The sequence below is a fragment of the Pongo abelii genome, chromosome 6, assembly GCF_028885655.2.
Source record: "Pongo abelii isolate AG06213 chromosome 6, NHGRI_mPonAbe1-v2.0_pri, whole genome shotgun sequence".
Taxonomy (NCBI): Eukaryota; Metazoa; Chordata; class Mammalia; order Primates; family Hominidae; genus Pongo; species Pongo abelii.
In genome coordinates this window covers 108,154,012-108,174,344 of record NC_071991.2, presented here as the reverse complement: position 1 = coordinate 108,174,344, position 20,333 = coordinate 108,154,012, and the positions used below count along the sequence as shown (strand labels likewise).

The 20,333-nt window shown below is 34.0% G+C and overlaps 2 protein-coding genes and 1 pseudogene across 10 annotated transcripts in view; 2 read left to right on the top strand and 1 right to left on the bottom strand.

The window, feature by feature from the left end:
* Positions 1-20,333, top strand: part of IMMP2L (inner mitochondrial membrane peptidase subunit 2) — a 917,762-nt gene that overhangs the window by 460,822 nt on the left and 436,607 nt on the right. The window contains exon 5 of one of the 8 annotated variants that reach the window (XM_063726141.1): positions 8,796-12,402. The exons of the other annotated variants lie outside the window; for them this stretch is intronic. Within the exon in view, the coding sequence (XP_063582211.1) occupies positions 8,796-8,835 (40 nt within the window). The 3' untranslated portion in view covers positions 8,836-12,402. Of the gene's footprint in view, positions 1-8,795; positions 12,403-20,333 lie in introns of those variants that run through there. 8 annotated transcript variants of the gene reach the window in all.
* The window catches only part of LRRN3 (leucine rich repeat neuronal 3), a 33,960-nt gene that overhangs the window by 6,061 nt on the left and 7,566 nt on the right, over positions 1-20,333 (bottom strand). The window contains exon 2 of one of the 2 annotated variants that reach the window (XM_024249362.3): positions 18,969-19,047. The gene's annotated coding sequence lies outside the window, so the exon portion shown is untranslated. 2 annotated transcript variants of the gene reach the window in all.
* On the top strand, positions 9,566-9,655 carry LOC112134529 (small nucleolar RNA U13; annotated as a pseudogene).

The following is a 20,333-nucleotide window of genomic DNA, read 5'->3' as shown; positions in this document are numbered from 1 at the left end:
GGAGGGGAAACAGACGTAAACAGATGGTTACAATTCCATATGCATGCTCATTTGGGAGCACATACCCCTCCGAATAAAATGAAAATAGAAATCTATTGCCCGTTTATGTCCAGAATGAAGGAAAAACCTAGGTACAAAGTCCAATTGCATTTCTGTATGTTTCCATAAATCACTTAGCTGAGAATGGAGAAACCATTACTTCTGTCAATTAATTGGTTGGGTCTGCTTTCTCCAGCAGAGCAGAGAGGTACCTATATCCTTCTTTAAGTTAACTAGAGGTTTGGAAATATTAAAGATGAAGCATTCTTTCTGGGGGAGTCTTAATATAATGCCACTTTTTGAAATTATCCTGGTGAGTGTCTTAAAATTTATATTTGTGTTTAATTAGAAAATGTTTTCTTGTTTCATCATTTACATAGCCAGATGCTAGAAACAACCACATTTTGGATTAGATTTATTCTGAAAGCTTTTGAAAATGAGAGTGTTTATAGTGGTGAGCATATTCAAATGTTGTTTCTCCTGGTCTGTAGGAAGTAATAGTATGCTAAACACAATAGAGAATGTATAAATTTATCCTTTCTTTAGCATAATATTGACTTTTTCTTAAGTCTGTGGAAATGATTATGATATTTCACTAATATGCTATTTACTATGGGTTATTTGCAGGATAATAAGTAAGTAATAATAGGATCTTCTTAGTGCTTTATAGTTTTCAAAGCCTTTTCTTATTCATTATTAATTTAATATTAATGAACTTGTGAGATAGGTTGGTGAGGTACTTTAATCTCCATTTTTTAATGTAAGGTTATTGAGACACATCTGCCTGATATCACACAACAAATAAATGGTGGGGTGGGATTAAAACCTAGTTTAGGCCGTTAAAATCAAACAATTGTAAGAATTCTCATATCTTATATATCCAATTCCTGTGGACACTTACAATTTGAGATTTCTTTAATGTGAAAATACAAATTGTTTCTTGTTATAATTATATGTAGAAGCTTTTATGGATAAAGCTACTTTTCCTTAGTAAAGAGATCTTTATTCTTTAGCTTCTTTATCTGTTTTTCATCATTTATGAAATATTGATCCAACACCTACTTTTTTGGCAGACATTTTCATAGACACTGGAAAGTTAGCAATAAATAAGATAAAATATCTTCTCACCAAGTTTTCAGTTATCAAAGGAGTAAATAGCTGAGGACAATGATGCACAATAGATTTGATTTAGAATAAAAATGTGTGCAATGCTCTGTGGATGCACAAAGGAGAGAATGCTTAATTCTGTTCCTCCAAAAGGAGCAACATGAATGTTCTATGGTCTTTTGTGATACTTATACAAAATCAGCTGGGGTATAGTGAGGACATGTGAATAAGAAGATTTAAAATCCACTGTCTTTTAGATGAGTTTTTGCAATGCTAAAGCTTAAGAACAAAGCGTGCCTTCTTCTTTGCACTTTATTATGTGTGTTATAAAGACTACAGAGTGTGAGGAAAAGAAACATTTTGATACTTAAGTTGAAAAATTGGTGAAGAAAAAAATTGCCATGGGTACATTAAAACTCAGTTTTTCCTTTTCTTCTATAGCAAATTGCTGGCTAAGTTCATTTGTATAAAGAACTTAAATTCTATTCTCCCATTATCTGACTTCGTATTCTCTTGTTGTAAGACTTGATCTTTCTTTAGTTCTAATTGAAGGTTCCATATCCCAAAGGTATTATTGAATTATACTAAATGCATCCTTATAAAAGACTGTTCTGTTTTCCTTGGGAAATATTTCTTTTCCAGTTTTTCAAAACGAATTATTTGAATTTATATGACAACTCTCAGGAAATGGATAATGGTAATTATTTAGAATAGCTTAATGAATGCTATCCTTAAAAACTGATGTTAATGAGAAATTGATATAAAGAAAGAAAATTTGTTTTGCAGTAAGAAACATGGGCCAGGTTTACTGGATGACTTTGTAACTGGGGACCGGATACCTCACTTTCTTGTACCTCAGATTATTGATCTCTATAATTTAGAAATGTGGTTGCATGAGTTGTAAGATTCTTTCACATTCCAAACTTACGTGATACTATTCTGTGAACATCAAAGATTTTTTCCAAAGGTGTCTAACAATTGAATGTGTGTAAACTCACTTATCTGATTTTAACCTTTGTGTTTTTTAATTGATTACAAATTTATATTCAATACTCTAGTCCCATGCGATTAACAAATTAGGATCAGTGAATTTTAGTCATTATGGGGCTTTTAAAGACTATGAAATTAGTTACCTGCCATTATTTCTATTTTATCTTTTTATCTACACGGTAGTAAACAAACTAGAGAGTTACTTTAGTCATTAAATTAAGGCAAACTAACCAGTAGGAAGTAAATTGCCTCTATTAGAGCACTTCATCTAAATTCAGATGTGAATTCAAATTCCTTCATTTTGCCTCTAAAGCTCAGTCTTAATCACTAAGTTCTACTTTCTCTCAAATGTTTATTTTTAAAACAGCACCACACACCTGGGTATCTTTTCAGAAAGGTGTTTCCTCCAACTGTATAGGTGCACTGCCTTTTTGGTTATTATTGTTGGGTGTTTCTCTTCCTTTGATAATAAAGTTTCACTCAGACGAAATTATAAGGCAGTTGAGTATTGTGGAAGGAATAAAATAAAAACCGTTTTCTAGGCCTAGTTTTGCTATGTGAGAGTAATCACATTGCTCTCTGAATCTTAGTTTCTCACAAAACTAAGTCCTTTAGATGACAATATAGGCCTTGTAATAAAGTTCTCTCAGAGAATCCAGTAGTAACTTAAATAGCACAATTCTCTCTCCTGAGTCTCAAGATATGCTTTGGGCAGATTTGAGAGAATCTTGGATATTTTATCTTTTTTCTTCTCTTGTTTTTTAGAATTGAGGCTTGTGCTACATGGGGATAGTTTTCTTTAAACAATAATTCCAGCCAGATGTGGTGGCTCATGCCTGTAATCCCAGCCCTTTGGGAGGCTGAGTGGGGTGGATCACCTAAGGCCAGGAGTTTGAGAGCAGCCTGGTCAACATAGTGAAACCCAGTCTCTAGTAAAAATACAAAAATTAGCCAGGTGTGGTGGGGCACATCTCTAGTCCCAGCTACTCGGGAGGCTGAGGCACGAGAATCGCTCGAACCTGGGAGGCGGTGGCTGCAGTGAGCCCAGATTGTGCCAGCTGCACTCTAGCCTGAGTGACAGAGTGTGAGTCTGTCTAAGAAATATATAAATATATAAAAATAAATAATAAAAATAAAAAATAATTGCAAATGTCTCACCCTAATACATCAAATTTGTGGAATCTAGTTATAGTACAGCTATAATTTAGAAAGGGTAGTTTACAGTACAGAAATCTCTCTTTATAATTTTCTTTTATGGGGGGATGAAATCTTAATCACAGGCGCATTTCATATTGGGGTAGTCATTTCTGTATACTCATAAATTACCAGCTTGTCATGATACTGTCATTTTTTACGAAAATTCTGATTTGTAGTTATATTTAATTATTGATTTTGCTCAACTGAGCATTAATAGCATTATTTGTGAAGCTGATTTTTGTACATGATTAGTAAAGCAAATGATAATTTTAAGCCATAACTTGTCTCTTGGTACTTATATTTTTTCCTGTAAGCATCACACCATATATTGGGGAATTCTAATTTACAATATGGCATAACAGTACATTATTCAATACTGTTTGAGAGCCAATGGATTTTGATTGCCTGATTTGCTTTTTAAACTTCTCTTTTACTTACCTTGTTATTTAGCATTTATATGGTCCCAAATGTAGGTCTCTCTGGGAAAAACACTCATTTATTCATTATCCTTAATATTCACTCATCTTAGATTGAAGCATAATCATCTTGTTTTCCATAGTGATGGAAAATTTGCTTCAGGTTATAATTAAACTAGAGATCTCTTTTTGGGTGATGCCTGTCTGTAAAATTACCAGCACTTTAACAGTAGGCTATTGTGTAAGTATGCAGACCCAGGAGTTAGGAGGAGACCTCGTGACCTTTAGTGACTTCATTTCTAAAATAAAAATTACCTTCAAATTCTATTATTATATAATTTTTGTAGTAACCTTTAAATATTCTCAAAATGGTTTCAATATATTTCTCTTTTTTTTCTTTTTCTTTTTTTTGAGATGGAGTCTCGCCTGTTGCCCAGGCTAGAGGGCAGTGGTGCGATCTCGGCTCACTCACTGCACCCTCCACCTCATGGGTTCAAACAATTCTCCTGCCTCAGCCTCCCAAGTGGCTGGGATTACAGGCACCTGCCACCACGCCCAGCGAATTTTTGTATTTTTAGTACAGATGGGGTTTCACCGTGTTGGCCAGGCTGGTCTCAAACTCCTGACCTCATGATCTGCCCTCCTTGAACTCACAAAGTGCTGGGATTACAGGTGTGGGCCACTGCGCCCAGCCAATATATTTCTTTGTGCAAACTTAATACAGTGTACTTGGATGGATACTGATAGGATTTACTCAGAGATTTTTTGATATTTTTAGTTTTTCATGCTTATTCACGTTTTATGTGTCTGTCAAACAACGGCATAGAGATAGACAAGGTGCTAATTTCATTTGCATCAGAAGTAGTCTATAAAAAGATCCTTAGGAGCTGTACAAATTCATGAAAAATTTGAAGAATTTTAAACATTTGTATGCCAGGAGTAATTTATATACGCTTGTAAGAGAAATCATTGTTTTCCTGGCAAAAATGTGTGTGTGTGTGTGTGTGTGTGTGTGTGTGTGTAGATTTGTGTGTATGTGTACACTGAGAGACTTCAGTTTTGTTCAGAAAATTTTGAATGTGATTGACTAAATTTATGCATTAAATTTTCCCATTTTGTCCACTCTTTATTTCTATCAGTGGATATTTTGAGGGATTTAATTAGGCCTTTATTTGTATTTTACACATTTCACATAAATTGAGAGGAAAAGTCTGCCCAAATATGCTTTCCTTATTCTCGCGAAAGTTTTGGTCTCTAAAAGCTCATTCTTGTGATTTAGTTCCAGTTTATTTGAGAAGCTAGTGTGATAGTATGACTGGTAAATGATGTCATCCTTTTATCTTCAAAGGAATTTCCAACTAGATTTGGAAATTCCCCTGCTTGAATGACACAAGAAAGACTTATATTGTGCCTTGCAGTACAATGGTTTGGGAAATGTGTGTCTCATGTAGACCCACCTTCAATTATTCTGCATTTCAGATGAAAACATTTGGGGTAATTATCCAGATAATTTAAACAATTTTTAAGTCATTTTTTTATTGGAAGATAGCCAAATATCCTGTCTTTGAAGTCTCCATTCTTTATGTCACATGAAGACTGTCCATCTCCCTGGTACAGTTAAAAGAAAAAAATAAATGAAGTGATTGCAGCTTGAGTTGATTTTATGAACAGGCACGAGTATGCTGCCTTATGCTTTCTGATCTTGCAAGCACTACACTCCAGGGCCTTATACATGAGAGGACATGATAGGCATGTATACCAAAAATAAAAGACTATTCTATATTGATTGCCACAAGTAAATGCTTTTATCAATCTCAGGAGGGATGGTTTTGAAGCATAGATATGCTGTAAAAGGATGGCAGCAAAAAGGTTCTCATCTCATTTGTATTCCTTGATTAACTCAGTTTGACAGAATAGAAAGTCACTGGTTTGTAAAGAAGATAAGGAAGCCTGTGGACAAGAGTCCAATGACGTAGTATAGATAGAGAATGAAGAACATTTTAGTTACAATATTATTACAGAAATCTTAAAATTATATTTTGGAGAGGAACATTCCTCTGAAGGAACTCAGAGTAGAAGGTTTCTGGGTAGTTCACTTTCTGTTCTGCATATAATAAAATATTGGTTCTCATTGCTGTTAAATAAAATAACACTAATTTCAGTGTTTTATGTTTTTACTAAGAATTGAGAAGATAAAACATATGTCGAAAGAAAGGAAATAAAATTCTTCAGTTTGAAAGAATTTTTTCAAATGCAGTAAACAAGAGACTAAATTATAGCACCACATTTTCGGGTATGCTGGGGTTAGCTGATGCCTGCGATGAGTTCAGAGTTGGATGGTGCTTTTCTGTTACTATACCTAAGGGAGACGATAATAGCGATGTGGGCTGTATTTTTAGTTCCCTATAATAAGCATGGGATTGTTTGTCTATTTTCTTTTCAAAAGTGTGTCAGATTTCCCTCATGCTCTGTGGTTTGTTTCCTTTTTAAATTCCTGACAATCTGCTTTAAACAACATTGCTATATTTGTGTCCAGGGGATACAAAAAAGTTTTACAAATAGAACAACATACATTCCACCGTAAGCTTTGAAAAAACTTCCTGAATTATGGCTTTGAGTTTCAACCAAGACATGGAGGCCATATTTATGGCTGTGTGCATGTTTGTGCGTCTTTTTGTGAGTGGAAATTCATTACTGTACAGGACATGAGCTCTTTCCCTAACACTTGTGTTAAACGGTTAATGTGAGATGACTTGGTGGCACTCTGAAGTACGAAGTGACAGAAAGAGTTAAAGTTCTTGATGTATGCTAGGTCAGTGAAGCTTTGTCATTTATTTCCTGTGTGGAAATAAAAGGCACTATATGCAGGTTAAAGTTTTGCATTTCCAGGGCCAGGAGTGGTGGCTCATGCCTGTAATCCCAGCACTTTGGGAGACGAAGTCAGCGGATTACCTGAGGTCAGGAGTTCGAGACCAGCCAACATGGCGAAACCCAGTCTCTGCTAAAAATACCCCGTCTCTACTAAAAATACAAAAATTAGTCGGGTGTGGTGGCATGCGCCTGTAAACCCAGCTACTTGGGAGGCTGAGACAGGAGAATCACTGGAACCCAGGAGGCAGAGGTTGCAGTGAGCTGAGATCACACCACTGCACTCCAGCCTGGGAGACAGAGCAAGACTCCATCTCAAAAAAAAAAATAAAATAAATAAAATAAATAAAATTTAAAAAATAAATAAATATAAATAAATAAATAAAAAATATATAAATAAAGTTTTGCATTTCCTTTTTCCTGTCACCTAACTTAAAGGCATGTATTTTTTCTTTTTCAGAGACAAGGTCTCCTTTTGTCACCCAGGATGGAGTTCAGTCACTTAACTTTATAGAAGCCTCACAATAACTCTTTACTTGAAGTTAATTATGTAGGACTACTTTATGTAGATGACTTTGCAAAATTTGGTTGCCTACAACCCCCTTGAATTCATTTAAAATTACTATTGACGCAGGGGGTGACATTAGTAGATTCACATTATTTCTGTTCATAATGAGCTTTATGGTGAATTCTACTTTAATGTGTTTATAATATTTGACTACTATACCATTTAAGGACTAGTCTATATCAGGTTATTAACATTTGGGAAATATGAGATCCCCCAAAAGAGTGGCATAGTAAATGAAATACATTTTGCCTTATGTGTTGAATAGAGAGGGCTAAAATTAAGGGCAGGGGAAGTAAAAATACTAACGGGCTATTTTTCTTTTTTTTTGGAATGGAAAGCAGTGTAATTTGTGATGCCTACCAAATTTTAATTTTTGTTAATGGGCAATATAGGCCCTTGCTAACATTTTTTTTTTTTTTTTTTTTTTTTTTTTTTACAACTGCTACCCATGAAGAGCATGGGCAATATGCCCAAGTCAGCGTCTTTTTGCAAGATTGTACATGACTAGAGCACCAAAGGGAGTTCTAAATCTTAATGGAGAAAAAGAGTTCCTTCAAAACAGGTTATAAATTTGCATTCATTTCACTCTTAGAAGCCCGGTGTTCATCTCATATATGGATTAGGTGAAAGCTAAGTGAGAAATCACCTGTTTGGGAAAATTTCTTAGTAGATAAACTCTCTCCAGATAATTTAGGATTATGTTTCAGACTATCAGTTTAGGCTCAGAAAAGCAAATGGTTTTATATTATGTTATAGCAGCTTCACAGGTTAGGATTGAATACATTTTTATGGATAAAATGAATAGTGTTTGATTATTGGATCTGAGTTAGGAGAAGAAATTTTCCCTTCACAGTCACGTGATTTAAGATCTGGAATCCCTTAAATTTGATCTGGGACATTCACCTAACTTTACTGTTCCAATATGCCAAGACAAAATTATTTTGTGAAGGAAAGTTATAGTTAAATAACTGGTATTAAATTAATACCAGTAATGTCTATTGCAGAAATATTTCACATTGCTCAGTCAAGAATTACTCAACATTAATTTCATATACGTAGAAACATTCTTTGAACTTTAAGTTATTTGTATTCTATACTTATATGTTTGATATTTATACTTATGTTTTTATATATATTCTTCAAGACAGTTATGTAGTAAAGTTTATACTAAACCATTTTGGGCTTGGAGCTCAACATCCAAACTGAAAAAGGAATAAAACTTTTTCATGATTTCTGTTAATTATAATTCATGACACTGGTTAGTAAGATATAATCTATATTTGTGATCATTCCTGGTATTGTTTATGTTTTCTTGGAAGATAAGATATTATTTCAGTGAATAAAAGCTATTCTAAATATATAAGAAGAATAATTAAACTTTGTCAGAGTAATGAATATGGACTTGAAAAATATTAGTTTTGAGGTTTTCTTTAATGACTGATTCCTATCAATTGTGTGGAGAAACAAAGATTTGAAAAAGAATATCATTTTCCCTAATGATGTCTTCATGTCTAATATCCATGAACAGATAGGATCTTTGATGCTTTACTTATCTTTGCATATTTTAGTATAGTTCAGATCCTAAAGACTTTTTTTTTTTTTTGAGACAGAGTCTCACTCTGTTGCCTAGGCTGGAGTGCAGTGGCGTGATCTCAGCTTGCTGCAACCTCCACCTCCCGGGTTCAAGCGATTCTCCTGCCTCAGCCTCCTGAGTAGCTTGGACTGCAGGTGTTCATCCGTCATGCCTGGCTAATTTTTGTAATTTTAATAGACACAGTGTTTCACCATATTGATCAGGCCGGTCTTGAACTCCTGACCTTGTGATCCGCCCACCTTGGCCTCCCAAAATGCTGGAATTACAGGCATGAGCCACCGCACCCGGCCCTTGAAGACTTTTTAAGGGCCCCTTCTATTAACTTCAGTTTTCCATCATATAACAATAGCAACAAACAATGAAAACAGTGATAGTAGTCACAGTCATATTGTGCTACAATGTACAAATTCAGTTCAATTTTCATATATGACCTTATTTGATTCCCCTAATAATCCTGTCAGCATGTGCAGTTATACCCACTTTACAGGTGATAACTCAGAGAGATTTCATGAGGTGGTGAAAGTTGAAGGGGCATTATCAGTGATGGCTCCTGAACTCTATCCCAGGTCCTCGACTCCATTTTCAGGTCTCTTCCTGTGAGCTCTGTGTAATAAAGCTTTATGTCGTAGGTATATATGTACTTGATTGCCCCCTTACTAGTTGTTAGTGAAACACCTTCATGTCTAGACCTATGTCTTACTCACTGAGTAAGCCTATACTTGTGTGCTGACTTGTCTTCTTTGCACAGTGAAATTAAATGATACTTTCTTTTAAAACTTAATTAAGATGCTTTTGTAGTTCATAAGCATGATGATTGGGTTTTCTTGCTCTTGTATAAGATGTGCCTCCCTCATACCTTGGAAACCTGACTTGAAAAAAAAAAAATTATGGAAGGAAAGTTAATGGTTTATCACGTAGCTGGCAATGAACATGTTAAATTGTACTGAAAATGTTTTACACATTCTAGATGTTTGTTCTTTAATTTGGTCTTTAATTCTTCTTGATAATACCTTATTTACGGACCACCTTGCTTAAAATATCCCCTAAAGTCATTCTCATTCTCACCATATTGTTTTCTTTATAGATCATTTAAGACTGCTAGAAATTAGTTGCTTTTTGTTTATTGCTTACTTCCCATCACCTCCACTAGAATGCTAGCTTTATTAAAGTTTCCGTTTTGTTCAGAGCTATATATCTCCAGTGCCTAGCTAGAATATTGCCTGCCATTGTTGTTCAATAAATATCTACTGAATGAATCAATGAATATCAGTTGCTTTTAATTATAAATTTCCATCTTATTATACATTTAAAAAAATTTGCTGTACAAGGTACTCATTTATGACCTTTGTTTTGCTGGTGAATGCTGAATTGACTCATGTGGTTTGTATGCATGAACTATTGAGTGATGAGGTAAGCTTGGCAAACAGAAATAAATATGTGTTTTTTTTTAATTCAGGAGATTACAAAAGTGTAACGAAACCCACTTGAAAATACTAGTATGTTTAGAAGGGTATAATTAAATCTGTGATTGTTTTAAAAGAATCATAAGTTTCTTCTAATCCAATGTCTACTATTATATCTTGAATAAATCTGTTGTGAGGAAACTAATGGAGATATGTATGTTTTGTTCGTATATCTTTTTTACTTGAGATATGGTTTTCAATTGATTTTTATATATTATATCTCTAGTAATAGCACAGTGTACTGGGGGTATAAGATATACAGATTAGTTTCTTAAAATTTTGTGACATTTCTATTTGGAGAACATAGAAAACCGTATAACTTAGGTTAAAATGTATTCTTAATGATTGGAAGTGCCACAGACTTTCAGAATTAATGTAAAAAGCTGTATCAACAACAAAAAGAGCAATAATAAACGTTAATATAATTGAGTGTTAAGTACTGAGAAAAGTCCTCTAGAAAATTGGTTTGGTGTGGCTGCAGGCCAGACTATGCTTGTTGCCAGCTGATAGTGATCAAATGCAATACATCAACAATCTGTGAGGTTTGTGTCTCCAAACCTAGACTGGGGTTAAGAATCCACACTAGAGAGTGACACTTACAGAAGATAGTGTACTTTAGGGGAAAAAAACAAAAACAAAAACAAAAAACAGTATTGTAAAGAAAGCCATATATACTCGGTTAAGGAAAAGCTGATGCAAATCAAGACAATATCTGCTGTAAGTTGAGACTGGGAAATATTTTTGGTGCAAAATTTCAGCAGAAGAACTCTAAGTCTATGCAGCACACATGAAACTAGTAAAATTTACTTAAAAGTTTAAGCTTTGCATGCTAGATTCTATCATATTATCTGCAGAATTGAAAATACTACAGCTTGACCCAGAGCTTTGAAATGGACGCCAAATGTTGCAAATAAATCTTTGGGAGTTCATTATTAGCCAACAAAATTATTACTCACTAGATCTGAAATAACAGATCTGTGACCTTGACATTTAATCAGAGCATGAAACGCATCTATTGAATTTCATATTTGAGATTATTACTTTACTAGTGCCGCAATTAAAGCATGTAGATTCTAAAATTCTATTCAGATAAAGTAAAATACAGAATGCTTGTTATACATGCACAGAATCTTTTTATTCATTGCTTCATGTTCCATTGCCCCTTCTTCAACATGCTTATTTTGAGTTTTTAATGAACAGAAATGGCTTTAATATAAGTATACAAAGAACTATCCCGAATTTCTTTTTAGAGACAAAGGAGGTAGGAGGTTGAAACTGCCCATATTCCCCTGTGACTGATCAGTTGAATGTAAACTATTTACAACAGAATGTTGAAAGGAATTTTCTACCTGCTGTAGGGCTGGCATTGTAATATAAGGCAATTTTACATGCCCATATAATTTAAATTATTAGACTTTATATGAAAACTTTTCTTCAAAGTCTGTCTAAGAAGAAAGAATAAATGGGAGAGGAAAGAGAGAAGGAAGAAGGGAGGGAAGGAGAGACAGAGGGAAAGGGGAAAGAAGGAAGTTTCTGAATCTCTCCCACCTATCTTTTTCACATTCTAGTGAGAGAAATTCTAAGTATTGTCTATTCATGAGCATCTGCAAATCACATTGCAGCTTAACTGTCTCTTCTGTGATTTAATAGAAACTTTGATTGTTTTCTAGGATTTACATCCAGAGTAATTGTTTTTGCATTTTAATATAGAAAGAAGTAGATTGAATACATGCATAACATATTAGAAATGCTATTAAGCAAATGATTCTATGTGGTACTATTGAATGAATGTTTTCCTTTACTCTTCTAAACAAAGCACACATTTCTCCAATTATTTTTAAATTGAGAACAGTGGAAAAGAAATCTATTTGTGTGTTGATTCCATTTTTTTTGTTATGATTAAATGGTACAGCAGAAGTCTTATACAGTATAGTCAGGTACTTTTCCCTGCAAGATCTGTAAGGGCAGTTTTTATGTGCATCCTTGATATACAGTATTTTCACACACCAAGACTTTAATTCCTGTTATCTTAATGTTATTTGTAAGTCCCTCACATCTCTTAGCAGCCATACTTCACCAACTCTTGCCCTATTTGAGTCTCCACCTCAAAATAGTGAGCCTTTCACTCAAGCCTAGGGCAGTGAGAAGTTCATGAGAAGTTTCCACATGGCAAAAATGGTGATGGTAGAAGACATATCTGTTTTTCATTTTATTTGTTTGTTTTTAATTGGACTGTTTTTCTTAGAGAGTTTCTCAAAACCAGTGAGTTTCCAGAGAGAAGAGATTTCTATTATTTCAAGGGCTGATAGTTAAGATCCTTCAAAAAAGTTGATCTTCCCACATCAGACCAGTATCTGTAGAGTTTGAAAAGTTGTCAAACTTGCCATTAAATAAGGAGAACAATGACTTGAGCTTCACTTGTTCCACATTCAGGGCTTTAAATGTTCCAGATACTTTGCCTCTTCTCTTAGTTGCCAATTGAGAAGTAAGTAGGTAAAGGATGAGTATTCCTCCCATTTTATTTAGCATGTAGGTGCTACTTTGTCTGCTCCAATGTGCACCGATGTTGATATTATATGTTCTAAGGTCCTCTGCTCTATCCTTGGAAAAAGACTATGTTATGTGTTACTGTGATATTACAAATATGTTTCTAAGAAAATTAACTGCCTATTAATTGTACTTGCTCTTGTTTCTGATTCAGAAAAATAAGCTTGCCCTTGCTGGTGCATTAAGAATTGAGGTGTTGTGTATTCCTGGGAGTGTCATGCATAGATTTGATACATACATCAGTGGAGTTAAACTGGCTAAAAGAGCTGTCAATGATAAAAAGTGGGGATGCTATAAAAGACAATGGCCCTATCACATTCATGTGACTCAGGCAATCTATATCTATTTCTTTTATATTTTTATGGATTTTTTTTTCTTTTCACCATTTGCATAAGTTGGTAGTACACATAATATAAATGCAAACAACAGAGAGCAAGCCCATTTTTAAAGCTATGGGAAAATAGACCTGTCAGGAAATTTGTTCAATTTAGGGTAGGAGGAACAATAAAAATACATGTTGTATTTGTTTCTTAGAAAGTACTCTAAGGGTGTTTTCCCCCCAGCCAGCTAAATTGCATGTGGCAGTTGCTACAGCAACCCATTTTTGTGATTTGCAGAATAAGGGAGCAAACCAGATGTAAATTGTCCGTCAGTAAGTTTCTGTTGTCATGGAAGATGGTAACCTATGCAGTCTCATTTCGTCAGTTTATGTACTGTTGTGGTGTATTGTTCTATCTGCTCTTTTCAACATGCTGTCATGAATTAGTATTCCATTCTTTGGATGCATAATTTCAGAGTTTCTGAGTTTTATACATGATATTAACTGAAATAACTAGATGTCAGATTCATAGAAGGTTGTTGTTGCAAAATGAAGGTTATTTGACATCTGTTTTGTAATTTTTCAGCCTATTGACATAAGAATTCTTTATTTCATGATGAAGAATCAAATTAATTTTTAAAGGGCACTTCAAAGGTTTTGTGGTTATTTTATTTGAAAACACGTATTTACAGTCTACAGAGTTAAGAATATATTTTTGTCTCAATGAGACCTTTAGTAAGGAAATAGGAAATAGCTCTGGACTGGGAGCTTCTGGAAGTCTATGGTCATGCCTCTGCTCTTTGCATTCTGGCAAGTAGATTCACATTTTAGACTCAAATCACTTGTAACAGCTATTATATTTGGAACTCCCCATCTCTTCTTTTTGTTTTTCTTCCTCTTTTGTGTGAGAGACTGTCCCCTTGTCTCTGCTTTCTTTTCCTGTCTTCCCCACTGTTCTAGAAGCCATGACCCTCTCGTTCTAAATAGATTTTGCCCTGCTTCCAACGGGATGCGAGCCTAGGTATTTCTATGCATATTTTTAATTTGATAGGAAGTGTAGCTTACAGCTTATTGTGAATACATTAATATCTCGTTGCTTGTGACAAGTCCTTCACACTTTTCATCCCTACTATTAATTTGCCTTTTCTCCACATTTAAAAATTTTTCTTTAGCATTTGCTCCCCGAATCAAAAAGACTAGATAGGGGGATTAATGATGAGACTTTTCTATTATTTAGCATGATTTACAACTATTGCTGGCAACCATACTAAGTAGTTTCACATATAATATCCCCTCAGCCTTTTAAAAAATTGATATCAGCTTCAGTAGAAGTGGTGGTATTAGTTACTAAAGTGACATCATATCAAAATATATAAACATGGAGCATTATCAACAGAAGTGAGAACAATTTCTAGAACAAAAGGTAGAGTTTGGTAAATCTAAAGCAGATAACAAAAGAAATTGTTTCATTCTCTACAATGAATTTTAACTGTGGATTACAGAAGTAAACATTTACAGGAAATTGGGACACAGAGGGAGTGGGAGAAAGAAAATCTCATGACTTTTGTCTCTCCCCTACCTGGAGTTTCATCATTTCCAACTCTGCAAAATTGGTTCAAGATGTGAATAGTAAAGGCGTGTATGTGCGTGCATGAATGAAGGAAGGTATCCTCCAGCAAATTTGCCTTTCAAAAAAGTTGCCTGAATATGGGCCCAACCTCAGAGATATGAAGAGTGTTATGCTGGGGAAGTGAAAATGAAAATGTAGCTTTTCATTTCACACACATATTACAGGAGTACCACTTTTCAGTGTTCCCATTTTGTTCCACACTTAACCCTAAGATTTCTTGAATTGCGAATACAAATGCCTTATTTTGCTCTCTGGTACTCTCAAAATGGTGTTCAATAGAAGCAGCCTAGTCATTAAGGGATCAGGCATGGACTCTCGTTCTTTCTGTGCTGCTGCCATGTCATTGTTTCCTCATCTACTGAAAGATGAGTGATAATGGTACCTACTTCAAAGGGATGTTGTGAAAATTAAATAAAATAATGCATTAAAAATTCGTAGTATAAAAAAGTTCTTCTGCACCTGACACATACAGAGTGGTTACTGAATGTTAATCACTATCATATTAAGAAGTCATCATACGGATAAGAACTCATTAGAATTTGCTGTAACTTAAACTTACAGGTGAAAATATTGGAACAGGAGAAATGGCAGAACAAAATAGAACTACTTAAATGGCATTTGGCTCTGATTATTGTAAACGGTTGTAGAATTTTACTTGCCTAGTAGATATTTTTCTGGTTATTTCTATGAAAATAATTCTAAAAATGTATCACGCTGCATGTTAGTTATATGACATGTCTTAGAAGAAGAAAAAATCCTTGGAAAGCAGGGGCAAATCAGTGTGGCTAGACTTAGTTAAATATTTATAAACTGGTAAAAACTATTAGCAGTTGGCAAATATTTGAAAAAATCCAATATTGGTCTGTGTGTGAAAGTATAAACGTATACGTGTATGCTTGTTGGCAACGGAATAGATAGAGATAAAGAAGTACAATTATTAACTATAAATCTGCAGAAATGCTAATACAGGTTTTTTGAGATGATGGAGTAATGCAGTTGTTATTTCTTGAGATATAGTTACATTTTTTGCAGGAAACAAAGTCTAATAGATATTGTTAAAATTTAACAACATTCATTAGTACTCACACAAAGTGGTAATTAGAGTATAAATAAGAGAGAAATGAAAACTGTGAAGTCACTATGATAAATGGACACTGTAGTCTTAAAAAAGACCATGTTATTGTCAGCAATTTTTAAATTTTAGCAACTCAGGGGCTTGAGTGCTCATTGTCCTATACTATATGGTCTTTTAAGGGGAAATTTACAATGGGGTTTTAATTAACGTTTAGAAAAATAAGTTTACAATGAGATTTATAATTTCAAAGATTGTAGTTATTTTATACGTATTATAAAGTCTTTTATGACCCTAGCAAAGAGGATTAGTGAAGAATGGTTTCGGAGCTTTTTAAATTTGAGATGGAAAGTCCCAGAGTAGTGGAAGTTTCTGATAGAATAGCACAAAGAAGCTGAATTATTCTATTTATTTTTTAGACAGGTATGAAACTTCAAACTTGCTATTTCTGTGGTTTCCATTCTTTTATTATACTTGTGGGCTTCCACTTAGTAATTTTTCTCTCTCTCTTTTATTTGACTGATTTAAACAAAACAAAACAACTCTTCAGCTAAAATCACTTTAGGGCACAAATTCAAAACTCCAGACTCAAGTAATTAACATGCTTGATGTAAAGCAGCAGCAACACATTACTGTCAATAAAATGACAATCTAAAGAGACATCTTGAAAACTGACTGGATGACAGTGAATTGTGCTTCTGCTAAACTCCAGCAGCTAAGAGGTTCCACAAATATGGGCCCTTCACAGATAAGGCACTGCTGAGTTTCTCTATAGGGTTGAGTTTGGGAACTTTTGGTCATCATGATGCATTAAAAAAGAGAATGATTTGACAGGAGCGTATGGTCCAAACTTTTTAAAACTATAATCATAGTCAGTGTGCTATGAAATACCCACTGGGTAAGGATTGAATCACCTGGTTTTGGTTCTAATTATGTCTGTAAGTCACTTTGAACAAGTGACCTAAAATCTGTAAAATCTATCCCAATATAGGGATTTTGTTATATTCTGACTCATTTTTTTAAAAGAAATTGACAGGAAGTGTAGAGTTTACTCATTAATCATATTGGCAGCAGTTTCTGCGTGACCCTCATTTGAGTTCCATATCGAATGAGATATAGTGTATGAAAATTGGAGTTCATGAACATGTGGGCAGAAGAGGTTTGTCCATTTTTGGTAGATGTTTCTCCTAAGGATACATAACCTAGTACCCTACAGATATCACCTGACTGCAAAGAAATGACTGTGGATGGTATACATTTTAGATTGGGGGCAGTAGAGATAGGAACTATGTTTACCACAGCCTTACATTATTACATATTGACTGAGGCCATTTACTTTGAATGTCCCAGTCAGGTCCCTTAAAATCATACCCCTAACTCATTTAGCTATACCCTCTTCTCAGTCTTCTCAGGGAGGATACAAGACAATATACCTATTGAACCTGTTATTTTTCTTGTATATTTCACAGGAAATATACAACACAGTATACCTATTGTACCTGTTGTACCTATGTATGTTCTGTATTAATTCAAACAATTGATTGTCTCAAGTAGTTTTTTTTTTTTTTTTTTTTACTAAATCTAAAACAAAAATGGTACACAGTGGACAAAGGAAAAAGACTTGAATCTTAACCCAATAATTCTGTAACTTTGTGCAGAAAATAAGTATGGATTCTTAGGTGTTACTCTCACAGATTCTGAGATCATACATTAAAAGTACCCAAGTGAGTTTGGTAGTACATCATCACAGATACAAATATATGATTCTGTTTGTTGTATCATATAGACATTATTCCTTATCAGTATGCCAAGGTTCTGTTCAGTGACTAGGGATGTATCTATATCATGGTCATTGATTAAATGACCATGAGATGAAATGTCTAAATGAATAAGTGGTAAGATATTATCTTAGAATATTTCTTCTTTCAAAGACGTAAAAGTCTCTATCAAGTAAAATCCAGAGCAGCACATTGCGTAAAAACTAAATATGATGATGTGAAAAGAAAGCACCATGCTTAAATAGGGTTGAGAATTCGATATACTGCTAGCAGGTGTGGAGGCAGTATGTGGTGATCAAGGAGGAGGAGTTACCATTCTGGACAGGAAAAACTCTTTATGGGGGAATTTTAAACTTATAAATGTTCATCATCTTTACAAAATATAGAAAGATATTTAAAAGTTTTCAAATATTTTCAAAACTGGTGAGCAACATTCAGGGCTGAAAGAATAAGGTTAAAACATTGTTCTACTTGTTCAATTTGCAAGATATTTATGGTCCATAAAACTTTCCTCATTTCATTACTGATTTCCATTCCCTAAGAAATGATAAAGATCTTAGATGTTAATAAATCCTCCTGGAATTCAACCATGATATTTTTACATACATTACACTTCTAAAATTACAAAAACAAAAAAGCCTTAATCCAATTCAGCCAGAGCCTAAATTTTTATCTTTTGGCTGTATGCATTTTCAACAGATTAATAAGAATGTTTAAGTAGAAAATCCACAAGTAATACTTTTAGATTAGTTGAATTATATTAAGTGTTCATTATCATTATATTATTTATGAAATAATATTATACTAATCAGGTTGCACCATGTGGTAAAACTGTAAAGTTTGATGCATTTATTATGTTTATTTTAAATCTATATATGTTATAAATATTTTAATATATATTTTCATTATATATATTTTATTATATATAAAGTTTAAGCGTATTATTATATATATACTCCTGATCTTGGCTGAGAAGTTTAAAACTGTAGAAAGAGCCTGTTGTTAGATGCTTCTGCATAAAAAGTCAAATGCTTCTCTAAGGATAAATATATTATGCTTATTCTAAGAAATATGTGATAAGGCATTGATTGGGTACAGTGTACACTGCTTGGGTGATGGGTGCACCAAAATCTCAGAAATCACCATTAAATAATTTATTCATGGAACCAGACACCACCTGTTTCCCAAAAACCTATTGAAATTTTAAAAAAAGAAATACATGCTAAGGAAGACACCATAACATGGGCTTCAGAGTCAGACATTCAGGGTTCAAATCGGTACTTTTCCACTGAGCGAAGTTGGGCAAATGCTTCTCCATTTCAAGCCTCAGTTCCCTCATGGAACCAAAGTGAAATGAGAAGAGTTGTACAAAGAGCTTACCCAGTGTCCAGGCTGTGGAGTATGTTAAATAAATGTTGCCCAACATCTTCCTCTTCTTTCTCTTTCTCCTCTTCCTCGTCTTTGTTGTATGTAAGAAGTAGCAGGAAAAAACCCCAAAAGTTTAATTTTAAATTATACATGTCCTTCTTTATTTCTTATATGTTAGGTTATTCATGATTCACAATACTTTAACCTTTTATCACCTCAAAATTGAATTTCTTTTTTTAGTTGTCTAATTGCTTATAATTTTCAAAAAAAATATTCATTTTGAATAGAAAATATATGTTGATGTGAGCTCTCTAAACTCCATTTTTAATCACTGGAGGAATCCTCAGCAACATTTTTGCTTTAATTTTACATTCAGATTTTGTTTTGTAGGGCAGTCAAGTTGAAGGACTCCCCTGATAGCCCTTTCAGGAGGTGACATAGCAAGAAATGCTGAAGTTTTACAAACAGCTAGTATAGAACGCTTCTACTAAAGTTTTAGGTTTGGCTCAGCATCCTCAGTTTGAAAAGCAAATTACAGCTTTCATCAGTTAACTTTGCAGGGATAGCAGCTTGTTCATACTGAGGAAGATTGATGAATTTCATTGAAAATTGATGCTCATAGTAGCAATGAAATTGTGTTCAGACTATTTTCATCTTCATCATTCAAAAGAGAATGCACGAGGGGAAAAAAGTGTCCAAAATTTGGAACTGGATACAAGGAAAGCTTATTATAAATAATGAAATTTGAGACCAATGAGCTAAGTTTTGCATTTTTCTTTCATGTCACTTATTATACTGCATGACCTCAGGTAAAGAAGTATGTTGACTTCCACTTGATGGAAAAATGATGAAAGAGGAAGTTATAAGCTGCCAGTTCACAGGTCTAGCTGTGAATTGAACGGCAAAAAATCGTTTTAGTTAATCTAGTGGATAGCAAAACTCAGATATAAATAATTAAAGCATCACTCCTTTCTCAGAAAGAAAAGAAGAATCCTACAAAGATATAATATTCTAGTATGAGCAGAATGCATGGTATGAAACTATAAACGGAGTTATTGTATTTTGATAGAGAATCTGACTCTTGGAAGGCGATATCAACTAGCTATATTTAGGCAGTACCAATGGGAGGCAGTGTTGCCTCATGCACAAAGGCCTGTTCTTTCGAGCTAACTGACCTAGGTTCCTTTTCGTGTTCTTCATTAGTTATGGCAAGTTACTTTTCTTCTCTAAGCCTTATTGTTCACGTTGGTAAAAGGGGTTAAACATAGTGCTTACATAGTATGGTTGTTATGAAGATTAAATGAGAAAATGTATGTTAAGTGCTTAGCACAATGTTTGGCATGGAAAATGCTTGTATGTTGTAAATGAGATCTGCCT